This window comes from Procambarus clarkii, chromosome 32 (genome assembly GCF_040958095.1).
Source record: "Procambarus clarkii isolate CNS0578487 chromosome 32, FALCON_Pclarkii_2.0, whole genome shotgun sequence".
NCBI classification, from domain to species: Eukaryota; Metazoa; Arthropoda; class Malacostraca; order Decapoda; family Cambaridae; genus Procambarus; species Procambarus clarkii.
This window is the reverse complement of record NC_091181.1, coordinates 27110187-27130782: the sequence shown is the minus strand read 5'-3', so window position 1 is coordinate 27130782 and position 20596 is coordinate 27110187. Positions and strand designations below refer to the sequence as shown.

Genomic DNA, 20596 nt, shown 5'->3' with positions numbered 1-20596 from the left:
TCTCAGCCTACTATGCAAGGCCCGATTTGCCTAATTAGCCAAGTTTTCATGAATTAATGTTTTTTCGACTATCTAACCTAACCTAACTTTTTCGGCTACCCTAACCTAACCTATAAAGATAGGTTAGGTAGGGTTGGTTAGGTTCGGTCATATATCTACGTTAATTTTAACTCCAATAAAAAAAATTGACCTCATACATAATGAAATGGATAGCTTTATCATTTCATAAGAAAAAAATTAGAGAAAATATATTAATTCAGGAAAACTTGGCTTATTAGGCAAATCGGGCCTTGCATAGTAGGCTGAGAAGTGTGTTCTGGCTACTAGGTACGACATTATATATATATATAATGTGTGTGTGTGTATGTATATATATATTCATACATACATACATACATGGAAAAATTTAACTTTTAGTAATATGTAGAATGTAATGTATACAAGAAATATTTGGTTAAAAATACTGTAGGAAGGAAGTATGTGGATTTGCACAAATTGGTAGGAGAATGAGTGAAGTACTGCTTGGTGGGATACTGCAGGGGCAAGAACATGATGAGGATTTTCTAAATACTGTATAGAGTAATGGTGCTACATAGCCTTCCCAGCTTGGTGCCTTCTTTTGATAATTAGTTTCTAAATATAGAGTAAACAAAAGATAAAGCCAAAAGAATAGAGTATGTCGAGATTAAAAGGTATGTGAAGAAATTTGTTTAATATGATAAATGGTGAATGAGATATGAAGAAAATTATTCAGAAAATTGGAAGCTCTCTTGGAAAGAAGTAAGGAAGTGCAGCAGAAAATGAGAATGTTAAATGGTGAAGAGATGATTAAAATTAGGAAAGTGAATGTCTAATGGGTGGAACTTATGGAAGAGGTAACATGATTGGATGTGATGGTGTGAAAATAGTGCAATATCATATGAGAGCTTATATATACAACCCATCCTGGTGTTTAGGTAGTACTGTTTGCAACTATGTGGACCATTGTACATACATAGACCTAATTGACAATTAAATAGTAAAATTTGGCACTATGGTATTCACTTTATAGGGTTCAGAAAAAAATAAAGCTAAAAACCAAACTTAAATATTCCTAGGCCTAGTGTAGCATATATATGTACTATATTAGGCCTCAGATAGCATGTATTAGGCCTAGGAAGGTTAGATTAAGTTAAATTTTCTTGGCGATGTCAGTACAAAACCTTTTCCGGTTTGTCCAAATTCAATAGTTTCGATTTCTACTTTTGAATTGCCTTTTATGCCAATGTACGTATGTACAATGGTCCTCATTGTTACTATAAGTACTACCTAAAGAGGACGATGGACTGGTATATATCAATGGAAGATGTGAGTGGCTCTGTGAAGGAACAGAAATATGGGACAGCTTCAGGTGCTATGAAATATAAGCAGAAATAATTCAATGTTAAGAGGAAAAGGTAAAACAGTCAGTGTTGAAAACTTGCTGAAAGTCATCAAATATTGGTAATAGCCCAGCGGACTGGAAAATACCAATTGTACAACTATACAAATAGAGAAGAAAGCGGTGCATTGCAGTTAAAGTTGCACTGCACTGCACCCGGCTGAAAAGTCCCAGATTCAATTCCTGCAGTAGAACAGAAGCATTTAAGCACTGTTTCCCTTCACCTAATGTTCGCTTGATGGTAAATAGATATCTAGGAGTTAGCTGACTGTTGTGGGTTGCATCCTGAAGAAGATCAATGGTTGGCTTATGGGGGATCTCAATAAGACTAACAGACTAATCCCTGACTATAGGAACCATTAGGTGAACTAAGATAATGATGAGAAGAGTACAGTAAATTACTGAGAAATTGATGTGATAAGTTGGGTTCTATAGTAGAAGAGAGTGTGTAGTTCAGACATTTTCATTGAGACTTTGCATTTATGGCCATGAAAAGTTAATAAAAGAATTTAGTGAATGATGAAGATGTATGGGATTGACAGAGTGCTGTGAAAAGTTTGTTTAGTAGCACTGCATATGCAAGAGTTAATGGTGTAATGAGAGATGTTTAATAATAATGTAAGTTTTTTCTTACTTTATTATATAAAATGTATTATTTACAGAGTAGTGTAATTGTCGAATCTACTTTAGCCGAGAAAGAAATGGGTGATGGATATGTGGTAATGCCTCACACCAAGAGCTTCACCCACATAACAGGATATTTACTAGCCTGGAGATTAGCTTTAGCAGCTCTCACCTATGCCTCTGATGCTAACCAGCACCAATACTCGACCTATCTTCGGTTAGTTCTGTGTCTGGTTAATTGTTATTTACCAAGGCAGCTTTGATCATGATGTGGTAAGTGTTACCACCTTTCAGGCCAATTGTGTTCTTATTTTTCACTTATATCTGCAAATGATCTTCCAATTTTGCATTCAATTTGAAACTTGGTAAGCCATATTTCTACCCTAAGAGCTATCTTAAGTGTACTGCTGCTTGGTACCAGGATCAAATTTTAGGCTTACAAATAGGTCAAACTTTAAGCAGGATGTTCTATATTTTGTACAACAATTTATTTTATTACATGTATTTCCATCTATTTACTTCCCATGGTATAAAAAAATATTATATTTAAAAAAGACAAAATTATTGAAAAATATATATAATGAACAAAGTGAATTGCATGATGGAACAGGCTGTGTGGACCAGGAACCTGAATTTTCCATTGAGACATTTAATAGAAAAGCCATGTGAAAATTATTTTTAAATTTACATGGCATTAGTAAAGATATGTTCATTCATTGTATTATACTTACTATACAGAACTGGTCATGAGAAGTAAGAATATTTGAAAAGGGTGTAAACTTAGTGGATAATAAATATAAATGGGGCACAATTATCATGTGAAAATAGATTATGATTAATCAGGGCCTCCCAAGAGTCGTCTAAACAGCTCACATGTAACATGTTGCTTCTAAGACACGCTGTACTGTTTTTATCATAGCCCATTCCTGTCATCATGCATTAGGTTATACTTTGTATTTCTGTGTTATCATTATTATTTATGGTGAATATATTCTTATATTTTTTATAGGCAAACGAATTTGCTCCAAAGACTTCTGCTAAATCTCTTCAAGTTGATGCCTCAAACTCCTCTGGTTAATGAAGGGACCAAGCTAGAGCAAACTGGAGATGACAAATCATTGTTAACAATATTCAACACTCAGCTTTATATCAGCCCTCTTGGTATGTTATAGATTGTAACATTTCACTAATAAATTATATAATAGATTCAAGAATTACAAATGTATTGAACTGTGCAGAACAGGTGACATGTACACATTTTCTTTTATTCTTCCTTTACCACATATGATCCACTCTTGCCTTAGGGATCATCTGATTGGGATAGTTCAGAAATCGGGCTTCAAATAAACATGATAAGTTCTTTTCTGGGGAAGCCCTTTCAGCTCCCCGGAGCTATCCAGGCTGATATGAATGTATTAGACCCTGGTATCAGTCAAAAGCATGGAGTTTTAGGCCTACCGGGGACCCATGAGACAGAACCTGGCCCCCCTCAGAGAGGCACGAGGAGCAATGGCCTATAGAAACCCTCCGTGTGGTTGGGAGCATTCTGTGTCTGCCATCGACCAGGTTAGGCACCCAGAAAGGTAGGCACCCCAGAACCTACTGGGGCGAAAACCCCGCCCCAGTAGGTTCTGGAAGTGAAAACCCCACCCCCAGGGGTTTTCACTTCTGCATTTTTCCGCAGACTGTCTTGTGCATTGTTTCATCTCCAGCCTGCTCATGCTCTGCTGATCCGTCCTGGTCGTTGGACCGGGTGCTCTCTTTTCTCTCTTCTCTGTTGTGGCCCCTTTGGTTCAGCATTGTTTGGTGAAAGCTCTTTTCTTGTTGGCATTAGCCTCTGGAGGTCGTGTCAAGGAGCTTCATGCTCTCCTCTGGTGCACGGGTCTTTTAGTCCTGGTGGTAGATTTGTTTGTTTGCAGCCGTCTCCTTCTTTTTTGGCAAAGAATGAGACTGCTGCTTTCCGGAGGGGTCCTTGGGTTGTTGATGCTTGGTTGGTCATGCCGGGGATGCATCATGTGTTGTGTCCGGTTGCGGTTTTCCACTATTACCTGCCCGCCAAGGCTTCGGTGGCCGGGGATGTGCATTGGGTTGATTTGGTTTCCCTTCTTCCCTGTTCTAGGGTTCTGGTCTTCCAGATCGTCGACAGGGTTCTTCGGTCTAGCCAGCCTGCGGTCTATCCTTGTGCCCACGATGTTCGTAAGTTTGCTGCATTGGCTGCCGTCTTCAGTAACATCTTTTGGGCTAACATTCGGGCATGGGGTTTTTGGAGATCGAACAGGGTCCTGGCAACTCACTACCTTGTCAATATTCCTGGGCCTAGTCTGGCCTGTGTCGCTTTGGGTCGGCAGTTGCATCTAGTTGTCTCAACTTCACGTTGAGGAGCGAGGGCTGACCGGCTCCGGGTAAGTCCCTCTTGATTTTGTCTTTGGATAAGTAGCTCTAGGGAGCCAAAGGGGCTCCCCCCCAGAAAACTAGCATTGAATGTAATGAAACGCCATTTTCTGGGTGAGACCCGGAGGCTCCATGGCAACCCTCCCCCTCCAGTCGGCGGTTTTTCTTTTCACGAATATTGACATTCAGCCTCAGAGCTGCAGGTTGGATAGCGAGTGTGAAGGTCTGGGGCTTCCCTTCCTCCTGGGGTGGGCGGGTTGCACAGACGACGGCGCGGTAACGTGGTGACGTCATGCTCATTAGCTCGTTTTCATTTGGGGAGTTCTGTCCACTAGTTAGGCTTTCAGTAGCAATATTTTACCAGAATAGGGGTTTGTTTTGGGGCATCTACCTTTCTGGGCACCTTACCCAGTCGCTGGCAGACATAGAATGCTCCCAACCACACGGGGGGTTTCTATAAGCCATTGCTCCTCGTGCCTCTCTGAGAGGGGGCCAGGTTCTGGCTTGTGGTCCCTGGTAGGCCTAGAACTCCATACACTTGACTGATACCAGGGTCTAATATATTCATATCAGCCTGAATAGCTCAGGGGAGCCTCCAGGTCTCTCCCAGAAAATGGCATTTCATTACATTCAAAGCTGGTTTTTTGCCTATAATACACTGCACAAGATTTATTATCCTTCGAGTTGCTTTACATATTTGTACAAATTTTGCTTCCTCATTCATACCAAAGAAGTAGAACACAGTTTCGTATTATACAATAATAAATTTATTTCTGTTTCCAATTTATCTATATTTTCAGCAAATGCTACATCACAGCTGGTAGCTCAGCTAGCATGCAAGGCATATTATGAGTGTGTTAGCCGCATCCCTGCTGCAGTCAGACAGTGGTTTATAAGCCTGGACCGACACTATCAACCTATAGTTGATGGCTTTACCACTTTGTATGTCTCCCCACTGCTAATTAATCAAGAAATGTCTGCAATTACCAACTCTTCTACAAAGTTTGATAACATGACGGTAAGAACTCTGCACTGTTAGCGTTGCTGTAATTTTTTTGTTAGTCAATTGCAATTTGAGGCAGTTAAAAATACAGTACTGTACTTTGTATTGCAAAATATAAGATTAACTGCAACAGCACAATTTTATAAATGTACATTTATATGTATCTGCGCTTTCTTACAGGTGAAGGCTCGTCCAGGAGCTAGAGAAGTGGTGGCCACCTATTCCATAGACGAAACCAGTATGGAGTTAATTCTTCGTCTGGCTCCAAATCACCCACTCACTACAGTCACTGTTGATGACCATCGTAGGGTTGGGGTCTCTGTTGCCCAATGGCGAAATTGGCTGCTTGTAGTAAGTTGGATTTTATTCTCATTTCTTATCTAAAAGATAAAATATCAGGCAGCAAAATTGTTCAAAATTGTAGCACAATAAATTGCATATACATTACCGTACAGTATAATGATGCTTTTCACTTGTTTATACAGTACAAGATATTGTCAATTTTGATGAGAAGATTAGCATTCATGAGGATTAGACCAAAAAACAGGAATATAAATGGGTATTGACAAACAAAAACTTATAAAATAGATCATCCATTTTAAATCTTTTAAACTGAAGTGTCACTAGGTCACTACAACCACTGAAGTGGTTGTGGTGACTTAGCTATCCCTGGTTGGGATATCTTGGTTTGATGATAATAATAATAATTCATTGTATCAGGTGACAGGCAGCCAGTGTATTTTTATACACACGTTAAGCTTATATCGAGGTCCCGAACAGTTAGTACTTGATTCAGCTGTACATACTGTATACTATTATTAGAACAGTTCAGGGACAATTTGCTTGTCATGTGTAGCTGATACATGGACTTATAACAACATGTTCCATGTACTGAATTGGTAATGCTTCCCAAATGATTTCCTTGCATTGGGTGTTAGGTACACCCCATTGAACCTGAATGTGTTCTGAACTGACTGAACTCTTACATTACATGTTGTGATGCCTGGTGTGTTTCCATAGAGCACGTCGGCACCAAACCTGCTTCACCCTGGGCTGCTGTGTTTTTGGTGCTCAGTGCATCCCCATCGAGCTTGCCTAAAGTACCAACTTCTTTGCATTCAAATTTCGTGCTCAGGTGACTTGCTCGCCTTTGATGCATAACATGTACCGAGTAATCAACGTCATGCTCATTTTCCATGTTCTTGATGCTAGGCTGGAGAGTTCCTGGATTCATTTCCACCCCACCTGTGTTCTCTCCTTTCTGTGTGGTTCCCATTCATTGCATATGTTCAGAGGCAGTTGCCTACCAGATGTATTAGTAACTTTTTCTGTGGGGAGCCACTATGGCTCCCTGGAGCTATTGTGCTAATATGTGATACATTAGACCTAGGCATTAGGGGCTTTGACAACCATAGCGCAACTCCATAGTCTCCCGGGACTGGAGACTGTTAGGCCCCAGTCGGTTAGGGGTTATGCCCCAGTCGGGCCTAACCCTGACCGGGGTTAGGCATCCAGAAAGGTAAGCATAACAAAACAAACCCCACATGGTAAGAAAATTACAACTAAAAACCAAAAATTGAAGCAGAGACTCCCTCTGGTCCCAAGGAAACGAGGAAACGTCACACTCCACCACCACGTCGCTCGTCCGCGCAGCCCTCCCCTCCCCACACTGGCTACCTAGCATTTCAGTTCATTCACTAATGTGGTCAGGGGTGGACATCTTCTCTGGCCTCGAATTCCAGGCGGACAGCCTATCTCGGTTCATCCCCTGTCCACGGAATGGAAAGTTGACGCAAACTCTTTCCGTTGGCTCTGCCAGATGTACGAACTCCCGGACGTGTACCTGTTCACGTTGGCTTGGTCTCGGCATTTCCCGATGTATGTGGCACCCTTCCTAGACTGCGAGGCTGTCACAGTGGATGCCTTTCGGCCAGGTTGGTCAAGGTGGGATTATCTGTACTGTACCTCTTTCCCCTAGTCCAGCTGTTGCTTTGGGTTCTAGCTCGGTTGGAGTCCTACCAAGGGAGAGTAGTCCTCATGACCCCTTGGTGGCCACGAGGACTGGTGGCCATTTTCTGCGGCTCAGCCTCTTCCAGCAGGTCGGACCAACCCAATACATGGCTGGTTCAGTCTTCTCCACTCTTTGCGTCTTGTCTTTTTTACGCGGGTTTATCACCATTTGTATGGCGATCAGGTGGCTTCGTTCATGGTGTCCCACCTGAGAGCTTCGTCTCAGTGACAGTATGAAGTTTACTGGCATTCTTTCCGCCATTTTCTCTGTCTTCGTAGGTTGTGTTCTATTTCTGATCGGGTTGTCTTGCCCTTTCTGTCTTAGCTTTTTCAGGACCGTCATTTGATGCCTAATTCTGTCACCCTGTATCGTGCAGTGCTGGCAGAGCCACTCTAGCTTGCATTCTGGGTGGATGTCACTTCTGCCCCGTTCTGTAAGCTTCCTCGTGCTTTGTTTCACCAAAGTCGGTCAATCATCGGCTATCTAGAGAACGTAACGAAACTGATGCCTGCTCTGTGCAACCTGAGCTGTACTGGTCCTTGGACAGGGTGCTCTCCTATCTTTCCTCTCCTCGGTTTGTGGTGGCCCCTTCGGTTCAAGATTGTTTTTCCAAGGCTCTGTTTCTGTTGGCATTGCCTCTGGGGGTTGGGTCGGTGAGCTTCATGGTCTCCTCCAGCACAGGAGTTTCTGCTCTTTCGGTCCTGGTGGTCGGTTTGTTCGGTTGCAGCCTTCTCCTCCTTTCCTGATGAAAATGAGACAGCTGCTTTCTGGACGGGTCCTTCAGTCATTAATGCTTGGTTGGTCAGGCCGGGGATGCATCATGTGTTGTGTCCGATTTCGGCATTTCGCTGTTATTTGAGCATTTTGGCTTCGATGGCTAGGGATTCGCTTTAGGTTGATCCGGTTTCCTCGTTCCCTGTTCCAATGTTTGCTGTGTTGGCTGTTGTGTCTGGCAATATTTCCTGGGCTGATATTCGGGCACAGGGATTTTGGAGGTCGGCAGGGTCCTGGCCGCCCGATATGTGGTTAAAGTTCCTGCTCCTGGCCATTCCTGTGTTGCTTTGGGTCGCAGGTTACAGCCAGTTCTCTCAACTTCGTGTTGAGTGTGTGGCGGCCGTCTCCCGGGCAAGTCCCTCTTTTCATTATCTTTGGTTATGTAACTCCAGGGAGCCGTAGGGGCTCCCCACAGAAAACCAGTGTTAAATGTAATGAAACACCATTTTCTGGATGAGCCCCGGAGGCTCCCTGGCAACCCTCCCTCCCTCCGATCGGCGTTTTTTTCGCTTTGATTGATGCTGAGCTTCCAAACTGGAGTGCTAGGTAACTGGCTCGGGGACGTCCGGGGCTTCCTCTTCCACTCCCACTCTTGGGAAGGGGAAGGCTGCACGGACGAGCAACGCGGCAATGGAATGTGACTTTTGCTCGTTTCCTTGGGATTGGAGGGAGGTCTGCCTCTCTTTTCAGTTTTTAGTTGTAATGTTCTTACCATGTGGGGTTTGTTTTGTTATGCCTACCTTTCTGGGTGCCTAACCCCGGTCAATGGCAGATAAGGAAAAACCCCAACCACAAGGGGGTTTTCCAGGGCCATTGCTCCTTACACTTTTCTGAGGGGGCCAGGTTCTGGCTTGTGGTCCCCAGTAGGCTGAACTCCATAGACTAATGTCCCAGTCTAATGTATCACATATTAGCCCGATAGCTCAAGAGAGCCTCCAGGGCTCGCCCAGAAAATGGCGTTTCATTACATTAAACGCTGGGTTTTTTAATTTCTGTAATAAGGCTCCTCTAACCAGAGAAGGGAAGCCTATTAGGCTTATTGAGATCTTCCTACCCAATGATAGACCTACCCTAGAATGCAACAATAACTCCCAGAGACCTGTTTACTGCCCCATAGTTGTGCAGGAGTGATAAGCTACCCCCCACATAATTTATCAATGTTTCTAGCAGTTATTTAGCAGAGCAGATAAAATACAAATCTGTGCCTGGTACCTAAAATAGTGCTAACATGTTTAATTTCTGGAAAGTTTGCACTCAAGGGAATGTTTATTCCCTCATCATTTTATATAATTTTACCCCTAACCTAACAATCCAAATGGTTGGGGACCATTCCCTCCCTCAGTCCAATCCCAAATCCTTATCCTCATCCCTTCCAAGTACTATATAGTTGTAATGGCTTAGAACTTTTTCCTGGTAATTACCATTCCTTACCTTTGTAGTTGCCTAACAAAATCTTACATTAATCAAGTAAAGATATTTCACAATAAAAATTGTATTATTTCAGATGAATACTATGCTCTCGCATCGCAATACACCCTTGTTACAGTCATTAGTGTTTTGGAAACAAAATGTTGACCAAAAGTTTGAAGGCATTGAGGAATGCTTCATCTGTTACTATGTCTTGCACGGGACAAATCATCAACTACCAAAACTTCTTTGCCGAACTTGCAAGAAGAAGTTCCATTCAGCATGCTTGGTAAGGATACAAACTGAGAATATTGACACAGTGAGAACAGGAAATAAAATTTAATTGCATTTTGTTAGCTGATATGAAGAATGAGAGACAAATTAGTGTTTATACAAGGTATAGTTTCAGAACATATATTATTTTTCCTGTGTTTTATTCTGATGTTATTTTATTATTTTGTTACTTTTTATTTAATATATGAACATTTTGTTTTCATTATAAGATGTTGGTCCTCAGTATGTTCAAAATGTGCATGTAGTTATTACTATATGAATTTAGTCATTCGTAAGAATTTTCCTATTAATTCAGTAAATGTTTGTCACTAGTGTCCATACAGTTAAACTGCATCCATTCTGTAGATATCAGTGTTACTGGACGTCAGTATGAGTAGGGTTGTACTAGTAGATGCATGTGATGATACTCCCTTGAATTACTTTATTCAGATAGTACAAAAGTTTTAACTTAAAATAAAGTCTAACAGTATTTCTCATGTGCTATCAAGGGAGCCCTCTTGTGGCTCCCTGAAGCAGTGGTGCTGAGATAACTTCCTAATACTTAGCCACATCAGTCATAAATGTCCATTGACTTAAGAAAACCAGAGCCAGAACCTGGCCACTATCAAAGAAGTACAGGGAGCAGGGAGATTGTTACAAATCACCCTCACCAGGAAAGTATCCTGAAAGGAGATGAGACAAAGCATACAACTTCAAGGTTCATGAAAAATGGAGCACCGAAACAACCAACACATGCCACAAAAGAATCACTCAAAATGGAGTGGTTCATTCGAAGCTGGGTGTAAAACACCTTCTTGCATATATGCACATACACGCCAGCCAGCAGTTTCTCGGCCAAGCTGGCTTCCCTCGTTCAGTCCTGTTGCTGATGCAAGGTGTTCTACACCTTGCCTTCCCTAACCATTTAGTCATCTAAGTTCCACTTCTTCTCCAAGACGAGTGCTGGCCATCGTGTGGGGATTTTTTTATTAACATATTGTTCCTACTTTTTTGGTATTTCCTTCAAGAGGGGGTTTTTAAGCCTCACTCATAAGTGAACTTTTTCTGCACTTTGAGCTGCATGTGTTTACAGCTGTCTTACCCTAGACACTCGTCTAGCATTGCCCTTGCATTGTTAGAATTACAGTACTTCTCTGTTGTGTTCATCAGTTCACCCCTGAGAGGCCAGGCCACTTGGGGTGCAGCCTTTTCAAGGTAATCCATTAGTCATTGACTCCTCTGCAAAATCTTGTGGTTGGGGGCTTTTTGTTTTGTTGTGGAGTGTATTAAGGTGTATATGCTTGGTTTATACAGTACTCCACGGATGCCCATCGTAGCCAAGTTTTTTACAGGCTGCATTCAGTGTGTTTCTGGCAAACGGTCCCTAATGCCTGGGTGTCCTGAAGGTTAGTCACCTTCAGGCCGTAGCAACTCCCCTGCAGGCTATAACATAGCTCGTCGTGGACCAACTCATCGAGCCCACTCTTGCTACATGTTAATTTGAAGAGTGCTTTGCTACTTACTGACGATCATTTGGTCTCCGCATGCTGTCTGTTGGGTCAATGAAACCTTCAACCGCGAGTCCTGTGACAGTTGTGCTCATCAAGTCTTATCAGAGTCTGCCTCGGGACAGGAGGGTTTTCAGGCAGTAGTTGCTTCATGGTCTGTTTTTCCCGGCCCGGAGATAGCCCGGAGTTGGCCCCATGGTGCTTAAGTATCTAATTTTGGAAGAGGGTGAATTCCACCTGGTCTAAGTTTGCTATCTTCCTTTCCCTGCTGGTGGCTTGCACTCAGGGTCTGGTCTTTTCTCCTGGTTCAGACTACAAAACGTCTGAGGATTTCAGAGTCAGGTCAAGGTTTAGCTGTGCATGTAGCTCAGCTAACTCCAGGGGCATCTTCATGCACCTGAAAGACAAGCACATGAGACATCCTTTTCCACAGGGGATGCACAGCCTTTGCAACAATTGCCTGGGCTCCAATCCTGCTCTGTTGGATAGTGCCTCTCAATCCAACAGGCATCAGGCATGGAATACTATGCTACTCCAAGGCCATCATTGCTGGACCCCAGGGCTGGGAGAAGCATGAGGAAGGGGGGGGAGTCCCCGAGTGCCCTCTAACCGCACATGGTTTTTAGTTCTATCCGATGAAGGTCATTTGCTCCAATGAGGAGGATCTCTCCTGTCCCCCTTTTTTTTATTAGCTTGATACTCGGCTGCACTTCTGAGTGCCATTCGGTTCTTTGGAATAATTTTTCTGGAGGTTTTCGTCATTCCTCCTTTCACTTTCATTGGCACTTGTGAACATTTTTTGGTTCCTCGTGAATGATTAGGACCTTGTTTCCCTAATACACCTGTCATCTTTCGAGTTTGGGTTAGCTTCAATTTTTTGGCTGAAAGACAAAAGGTCCCTGATTCATCCTGGCTTGCTGACACTTCCCTCTTTTTCCTGGAAGCTTGGCAGGGCTTCTGCTGAACTCGGCACTTGAGTGGCAGGAAGCAAGTTCGTTCTTTCAGAGGTTCTTAGGCACTTGAGAACTGCTTGTTTGCTCTGGTGCTCTCTAAGGACGTGAGCAAGTGGCAGCGCCGTGTGCAGCTGCCTGTGTTCACTGGAGCCCTTACCACTTATGATCACAGGGCTTGTTTCCACTTGGCTACCATGTTGTACATCTGAGTGCTCATTGAGCTGTTCTCAGATCATCACCATGGTGGCTTGCATGTTCTTTCTTCTGTCCCCCAGTATGACCACCTTGCTGCCTGCAGTTCTGGCTTTGGGGGTGCTGCCAAGGAGGTGGTGCAGGCTTTTTACTTGGCTTATCTCATGTGTCATTTGGCTGTGCTGGCCAGTCTTTAGATTCAGCCGGATCCTTAATGCTTTTGTCTGCCTCCCTCTTTTTACACCACCTCTTTCCTAACACCTCAGTCAAGTACTTTTGCAGTTCACTGAGGTGTTCTCTTCTCTGCCTTCCAAGCAGAGAATTTTGGCTTCTCAACTTGGAGGCAGTCCAGTAGAGTTGGGGCCTCCTTGGTATTTGCACAGGTCCTTTTGCAGTTCACTCCTTTGGCAGGGCTGTGGGATGCTGACTGACCCATTTTGCCAGTTCCTGTTCCCACGATCCATGGGCTTCTTGGATTCTTTCCCAAGGTTTCTGGTGGAATTTGAACTTGGCAGACCTACTGTACAGACCTACCTTTTTTTTTTTTTTTTTTTTTGAGATATATACAAGAGTTGTTACATTCTTGTACAGCCACTAGTACGCTTAGCGTTTCGGGCAGGTCCCTGGAATACGATCCCCGCCGCGAAGAATCGAAATTTTCAATCTTTCAGGTTTTACAGGTTCATTCCTTGTCTTACCTTCTGCATGGTTCAAGGTTCTGGGACTGGTTAGGATTTCTAGTGGGACATCATCACCACTGTGTTCACTAATTTTTTCTTATCTGATATTTGGGCTTGGGTTTTGGGACATCTAACAGGGGTCTTGGTGGCTATGTATCTGATCAGTGTACCTGGTCCTATTCAGGCTTCTGTTGCCCTGGACCAGATTCCAAGACTGGTGTTTCTTTTTCAGCTTTAAAGCTGCCACCTCTCTTCCTTCTTGGTAGATCCCATTTTCCCTTTTTGTTGTTAGTTAGCTTCAGGGAGCAACCAATGGACTCCCCCCAGAAAATAAGCATCGACTGTAATGAATCTCCCCTTTTTGGGTGAACTCCGTGGCTCCCTGACTCACTCCCCTTCCCTTTACTAAATGCACCAGTTTATGGCTCATCAGCAACAGACTGAGCATAGGATACCTGATTGGCCAGGATGCTGGCAGCTATGCACTTGCACACTATCCTCTTGAGGACATCTTGAGATGATTTCGGGGCTTAGCATCCCCGCAGCTCAGTCCTCGACCAGGCCTCCTTTTTGTTACACATCCCCAGGAAGCAGCCTGTAATAGCTGTCTTAACTCCCCAGGTACCTATTTACTGCTAGGTGAACAGAGGCATCGGGTTGAAAGAAACTGCCCATTTGCTTCCGCCTCCACCGGGAATTGAACCCAGAACCTTAAGACTACAAATCCCAAGTGTCCACTAAGCCTTCAGGCCTCCTAAACACTAGGGGGCGTTTCATACCCAGCTTTCGGTGAATCATTTCGTTTTGAGTGATTATTTTGCAGTGTCTGTTGGCTGTTTCTGTGCTTCATTTCATGAATCATGCAGCTGTATGTTTGTTTTTCTACTTTTTATATGCTTTCCTCATGAGGGTGATTGTAACAATTCCTTGCTCACTGTGACAGGGAGTAGGGGATGAGGTATTAGGAATTAGAGACCAGAGCCAGGTTCTAGCTCTGGTCTCAGGTAGGCCATCAGGATGCCTATGACTGATGTGGTTAACCATTGCATTGGGAAGTTAACTCGGCAACATAGCCTCAAGGAGTCACCAGGGCTCACCCAGGAAGGAGGATTTTATTAGATTCAAAGCTGGGTTTTTACTAGGTAAAAGTAAAAGTAATTTCAAAGTAAATTATTAAAATAGAATTTTATGATTGAGTTTTTTATTGTTTTCATTTAATAGCTCACCACCTTATAAAAAAGAATAGTATTATTATTGAAGTGATATCAATCTTTCTTAATTTACTTTTTTATGAAGCCATTTTTTTTAATGCTAAATATGTTAATACTGTTTTCTCTCTACACAGTATAAATGGTTCAACAGCAGCAACAACTCGACCTGTCCACTCTGCCGTAGTCTGTTTTAGAGCAGGTAGAATAGGATGTTTCATAAATATCTATTACTGTTCTTTAATTTTCAAGCAGCTTAGAAGAATGATATCAGCTGGAATTATATTAATACCTGCTGTGTATATAATCTTGATCAACCAGAAGAATATTAGTATTAGCTAAAAATAAATTTGATTACCATATTGTAAATATATATTACTGTGTTTCAGTTGATTCATACATCTGTCATACAGATTTTATTCATGTAAATATGACATATTGTATCACTTAAACTTGATTTGTAAATCTATAAAAATGGTACATTATATATAAAAAAAAACATGTACAAAATGTTTTATTTTAATCTTTGGCAACACTCATCATTTTGATAAATACTGTACTGTACCGTATAGCTATATGAAACTTGGCACTAACGAATAAAAGGAAATGTAATTTTCTATACTACAGTATAAACTGAATTTTTTGTAGGTTAAGTCTGTCCTCATCACTTCTTGACCAAATGTGCCTTGTCAATTGTTTGGTATGTTTTGTAAACATAAAATAATATATTTAATATATAGTTTTCCTTAAAATGTATTTTGCTTGTATTCAGTAAAAGACTTTTGTGATGTGTTTTGTAACTCAAATGTGTAAACCATGAAAACTTATATTCAAAGAGTGAATGAGCTGTGAATAATGAAAATATCTGGAGTGTTAGTATATATATATTGCTTCTAATCAATCATGAGTTGGTATTGTATTCTTGAAAAATATCTGTATAGTGATTGTACTTTGACATTATAAATAATGCATATGGAACTATGAAATCTACGAAAGTATTCCTTATCCATATCTGGAAAAGTCGAGGAATGTTTGTAAACACTTGCACTCTGTCATTTAGTGCATCCACTCTTAGTTCTAAATAAAAATTATATATTAAACTGTACTATATCATTTAGCTCCAGTATTTTTTATCTCGCTTCATCTATGTTAGGATATACAATTTCAAAAACATGTTCCCACCTCTTTTGTGTATGTGTGTGTGTAATTACAGTATACCTAAGTTTCTGTACTCACATATTTGTGCCTGCAGAATCAAGCACTGGTTCTTGAATCCCGCTTTTCTAGCCACCGGTTGTTTAAAGCAATGACTCCTGTCCTATTTCCTTATCATATCTACTTTTAAAATTATGAATAGAGTTTGCTTCGCTTCAATAACCTGCTTCTTTAGTTCATTCCATTTTCCTATTACTCTTACACTAAATGAAAACTTTCTGATACACGACTCAATTGAGTTTTCAACTTTTACCCATGCCCATTGTTTTGTTGGTATTCAGTATGAATATTTTGCCTATTTCCACTGTCAATCCCCCCAAGTATTTTATATATGTACGATATCTCCCTGCCCCCCCCCCCTTTTTTTTTATACCTCATCCCTCTCAATTCTAGGATGAGCCTCGTTGCAAACTTTTGAACCTTTTCCAGTTTCCTTATGTGTTTCTTCAGGTGGGGGCTCCATGATGGGGTGGCATACTCTGGGGTCAGGTCCCAAATCTATACAGTAAAATAACAACATATTGGGGTGAACTATATGGAAGAAAATGCAGAATAGGATCAGTGAATAGCAGGGGGGCCACAGGCACAATCGGAGAAAACAGCATGAACACCAGAGGTTCACGGTTGTTCAACAATACTTCCAGTGTGTATAAAAAACATTGCCGGAATAAATGTGAACACCTTCAAGAGAAAACTAGGTAGTTTTCTTCACGAAGTGCCAGACCAACCGGGCTGTGGTGGTTATGTGGTCCTGCAGGCCACTCCAAGCAACAACCTGTTGGACCAAGATCTCACAAGTCAAGCCTAGCCCCAGACCGGGCTTGGGGAGAAGTAGAACTCCCAGATTCCCATCTAGGTATAATTCCAGTACATAGGCAATGTAAAGTGCTCTAAATGCCTCCTTACTTAGGTTTCTGAATGATATTCTAACTTTTGCTAGCATAGAGTACACTGCTGATGTTATCCTATTTATATGTTCCTCAGGAGTTAAATTTGGTGTTATGTCCATTCTCAGGTCTCTTTCTCAAATCATCACAGGTAGGTAGATTCCCTTCATTGTGTACTGTCCCTTTGGTATCATTTCAATAATTTTACACTTGCTCGTATTAAACTCCAGTAGCCATTTCTCCGATCATCTCTGCAACTTGTTCAAGTCCTTTTGGAGGATCCTACAATTCTCATGTCACAACTCGTCTCATTAATTTCATGTCATTCACAAACATTGACATATAGGACTCAACTCCTGTATACATGTTGTTTATGTATATTAGAAATAGAACTGGTCTCAGCACCGATCCTTGAGGTACTCCACTTGCTACTGTTCCACAGTCCGACTTCTTGCCCCTTACTGTTAATCTCTGGCTCCTGCTTGTTAGGTAATTTCTTACTCATGCTAGGGTTTTTCCACTTACTCCTGCCTGCCTCTCAAGTTTAAATAACAGTCTTTTGTGTGGTACTACATCAAAGGCTTTTTGGCAGTCCAGAAATATACAGTCTGCTTATCCTTCCCTGACCTGCCTTATTCTTGTTACTTAATCATAGAATTCCAGAAGGTTTGTTAGGCATGATTTTCCTTCCTGAACCCATGTTGAGTGTTTTAAGTACCTAATTATCTCTTAATTAAGTGTGTAACCAGTCTTAACCTGATCATTCCTTCAAGTTCTTTGAAGGGGATATTTGTCAGTGATACTAGTCTTTAGTTAAATGCTTCTTCATTATCTCCTTTTTTGAAAATTGGTACCATTTTGCCACCTTCCATCAACTGGGCACTCTTCCTTCATGAGTGACCCATTAAAGATCCTTGCTTGAGGCATGCTGAGGGCTTGCACTGCCTCTATTAGTATCCACGGTGATACTTTGTCTGGTCCTACTGCTTTAGTTTCATCCAGTTTTGTTAGCTGTTTCATTATCTTCTCTGCTGTCGCCTCACATCTAAGTTCATCTCTTCAATGGGTCACCAATGTGAGTTGCTCAGGCTCAGTTGTTAACACTCCACAGAAACTGACATTCAGAACCTTGTCAAATACTAAAACCCACCACAGTGTTTAACAACAGGTACCCATTCACTACTGGGTGTACAGCTAAGGATTGGGGCCTAGTCAATCCACTCAGGGCAGGATACGAACCCAGGCCAAATTGCTCATGAAGCAATAGGCAAGTGTTTTACCACTGTGCCACGGGAACTGCAGCTCATGCCATCTCTTGGGTGGCTTAATCTTCAATCGATCAGCTCTTTTTCACCCACAGGTTATTAACCCATGGAACTGCCTACCGTATATACCAAAAAACTTAAATATGTAAGTTAAACAAATATAATAAGTAAACTAAGCCACAGGAATATTCATGAAGCTTAAATGAGCCTAGTGTAGCGCCTTTTGATGAGGAGCGTGTGGCTTGAACGAGCGTGACGAGTGGGGGACCGTCTCGGTCCCCGTTTGTATCCCCCATTTGCTGCGTGCGCAACGCCTGCTGCACATGTGATTTTTTCTTCCCCCCCACCAGAAATTCCACTGCCTGCATACAAGCAGTGTCCATATTTTGAATGTGGCCCTGGAAATTCAGCTTGTTATTGATGTGAACACAAAGGAATTTACCATCTACTTTGTTATTAATTTGGATATTGCTTGTTCTTAGATTAAGTTGATCTGAGAATTTATTACTAAACAAAATATAGAAGGTTTTGTCAATGTTAAGGGTGAGTTTGTTAGCAGATACCCAAAGATGGACTTCATTTAGTTAAGTATTCACTGTATCATTCAGAGTAAGAGTTAGGACTGGAGAAAATGAAGATTGTGTCATCAGCAAATAAAATTGGGTTGAGGTGTTGAGGGGCATTTGGAAGGTCATTAATGTAGATGAGAAAGAGGAGAGGGCTAAGTATGCTGCTCTGTGGAACACTAATGTTGATGGGTAGGATGGGAGAAATAGAATCATTCACAGAAACATACTGGAGCCTGTCACTTATATACGATTGAAGGTATTGGAGGGAGTGACCTCTGACTCCATAATGTTGTAATTTAAGAAGAAGGTTTTGGTGGTTGACAGTGTTAAAAGCCTTACGTAAGTCAACAAATAACCCAACAGGAATTTCATTTTTATCGAGAGCTGCATGTATCAAGTTAATCATACTAATCAGTACATTGATAGTGCTTTTTTGGGATCTGAAGCCATATTGGCAAGAGCTAAGTATATTGTGTTTAGTTAGATAAGAGTAAAGCTGCTTGTAGATTAGCTTTTCAAATATTTTTGACAAGGTTGGCAGAATTGATATAGGTCTGAAATTGTTGACATCAGTGAGATCACCACATTTATGAACTGGGGTTACTCTCGCTTTTTTTTTAGAATATCCGGAAAGGTTTAGAGTTCAAGCGGTTTGTTGTAGAGCAATACAATGACTGAAGCTAGAAATCTCGATGTTTTTTTCTAAATTAGAGTTAGTATCTCAGCAAGGGCACTTGACTTTGTTTTAAGAGAAAGGATTATCTCATTAACATCAGAGGAATTAGCGGGAGTTAGGTACAGAGGCTCTGGATAGTTTCCTGTAAGTTCTTAACGTTTGTTATGGAGGATGGAATATAATTTGCCAATGGATGAGAAGAAGCTATTGATTTTAATAGTGTCAGAGACTGAAAGCACACCATCGTCATTGGATAGGAGTACAGTATTGTTTTTTTTATTAAAAATCTGTTTTTTATCATAATATTTTTAAAATAGTGCTCCATGTTTTCTTAATGTTGTCCTTAATTTGGTGAAATTTAATTTCTTAGTATTTTATGTACAATCATACTATTGTACATAGTACAATCAATGTATTGTACAGGTAAAGAGGGAGCAGAAAGTGGGTACAGACGGAAGAACAGTCTGGAGAGGAGGAACCTCTTTTTCTTTAGAGAAAAAGAGCGAGGGCTGAACCCAGCTGGCCGATGATTCTTAAGTATTTGTCGTGGAATTGATGGACCATCCAAAGCACCAGGGGGGCGGAAAAGTGCGAGCGGCAGCCAGACGTCCATACCTTACCGTACCTTACCTATTATTATTTGTTTTGTTTTGTTTAGAAGTGTGTGTGGATGGGGGGCTGTCTCAGAATGCTGGCTGTACCAATTTTAGAGCTTGTGAATTTGTGAATGTCTCTAGATCTTGCGGTTTTTCTTAGTATGAACTTTGCTTCGAGTTGACATAGCTGTGCTGTCATTGAAGTTTGGTGTGGTGGGCTCCATGAGGAAATCTTGTACGAAGTGCCACACTTAAATAAATCAATCAATCAATCAATCAATCAATCTGTTAGATTAAGGATCTGCCCGAAACGCTATGCGTACTAGTGACTTTACAAAAATGTAAACGCACCATGCTATGTACTCTCATAAACCCAATGTACCTTCTTGTATATAAATAAATAAATAAATAAAATAAAGTGGAGTGCGGCGGCGATGGAGCTGCTACTGCGAGTTCCTCGTCTGAGGCGTCCGTAGCGTAGTCTGTAATTGGTGGATTTTACTTTGGTCTCACAACCTGAGGCTGAGGTTGGCTCTGGAGTAGCAGTGTGGTGGTTGAAACTGGTTCAGTCACGTCGGTGATGGTGATGGTGGTCGAGGATAGCACTTCAATGAGCGCATTTGCTGAGATGGTGAAAGCTTTGGGGGCTGGAGTGGAAGATGTTGTTTGTGCAGCCTGGGTCCTTGGTGGAGCTGAAGTCTGAGTTGAGATCGATTTAGTGGTCGACCTTGTGGAAGTTCCCTGTGTGGTAGGGAAGGGAGTGAGTCTTGTGTCAGGGGCTATGATGGGGTCGCGGGTCGTATTCCGGGGAAAATTTTGGATTAAGGACCTGCCCGAAACGCTATGCGTGCTAGTGGCTTTACAAGAATGTAAGAACTCTTCTATACATAAATAAATAAAATAAACATTTCACCCGCACGGTAATAAGCCCGTGGAACAACCTA

The 20596-nt window shown here is 41.7% G+C and overlaps 1 protein-coding gene across 1 annotated transcript in view; it reads left to right on the top strand.

Moving 5' to 3' along the window:
• LOC138370488 (E3 ubiquitin-protein ligase listerin-like) overlaps positions 1–15544 on the top strand; it is a 31229-nt gene extending 15685 nt beyond the window's left edge. Inside the window, exons 9-14 of the mRNA XM_069334857.1 lie at positions 2083–2261; positions 3054–3205; positions 5236–5453; positions 5619–5789; positions 9728–9919; positions 14582–15544. Of these exons, the coding sequence (XP_069190958.1) occupies positions 2083–2261; positions 3054–3205; positions 5236–5453; positions 5619–5789; positions 9728–9919; positions 14582–14641 (972 nt within the window). The 3' untranslated portion in view covers positions 14642–15544. The remainder of the gene's footprint in view (positions 1–2082; positions 2262–3053; positions 3206–5235; positions 5454–5618; positions 5790–9727; positions 9920–14581) is intronic.
• Positions 15545–20596: the final 5052 nt, after the last annotated feature.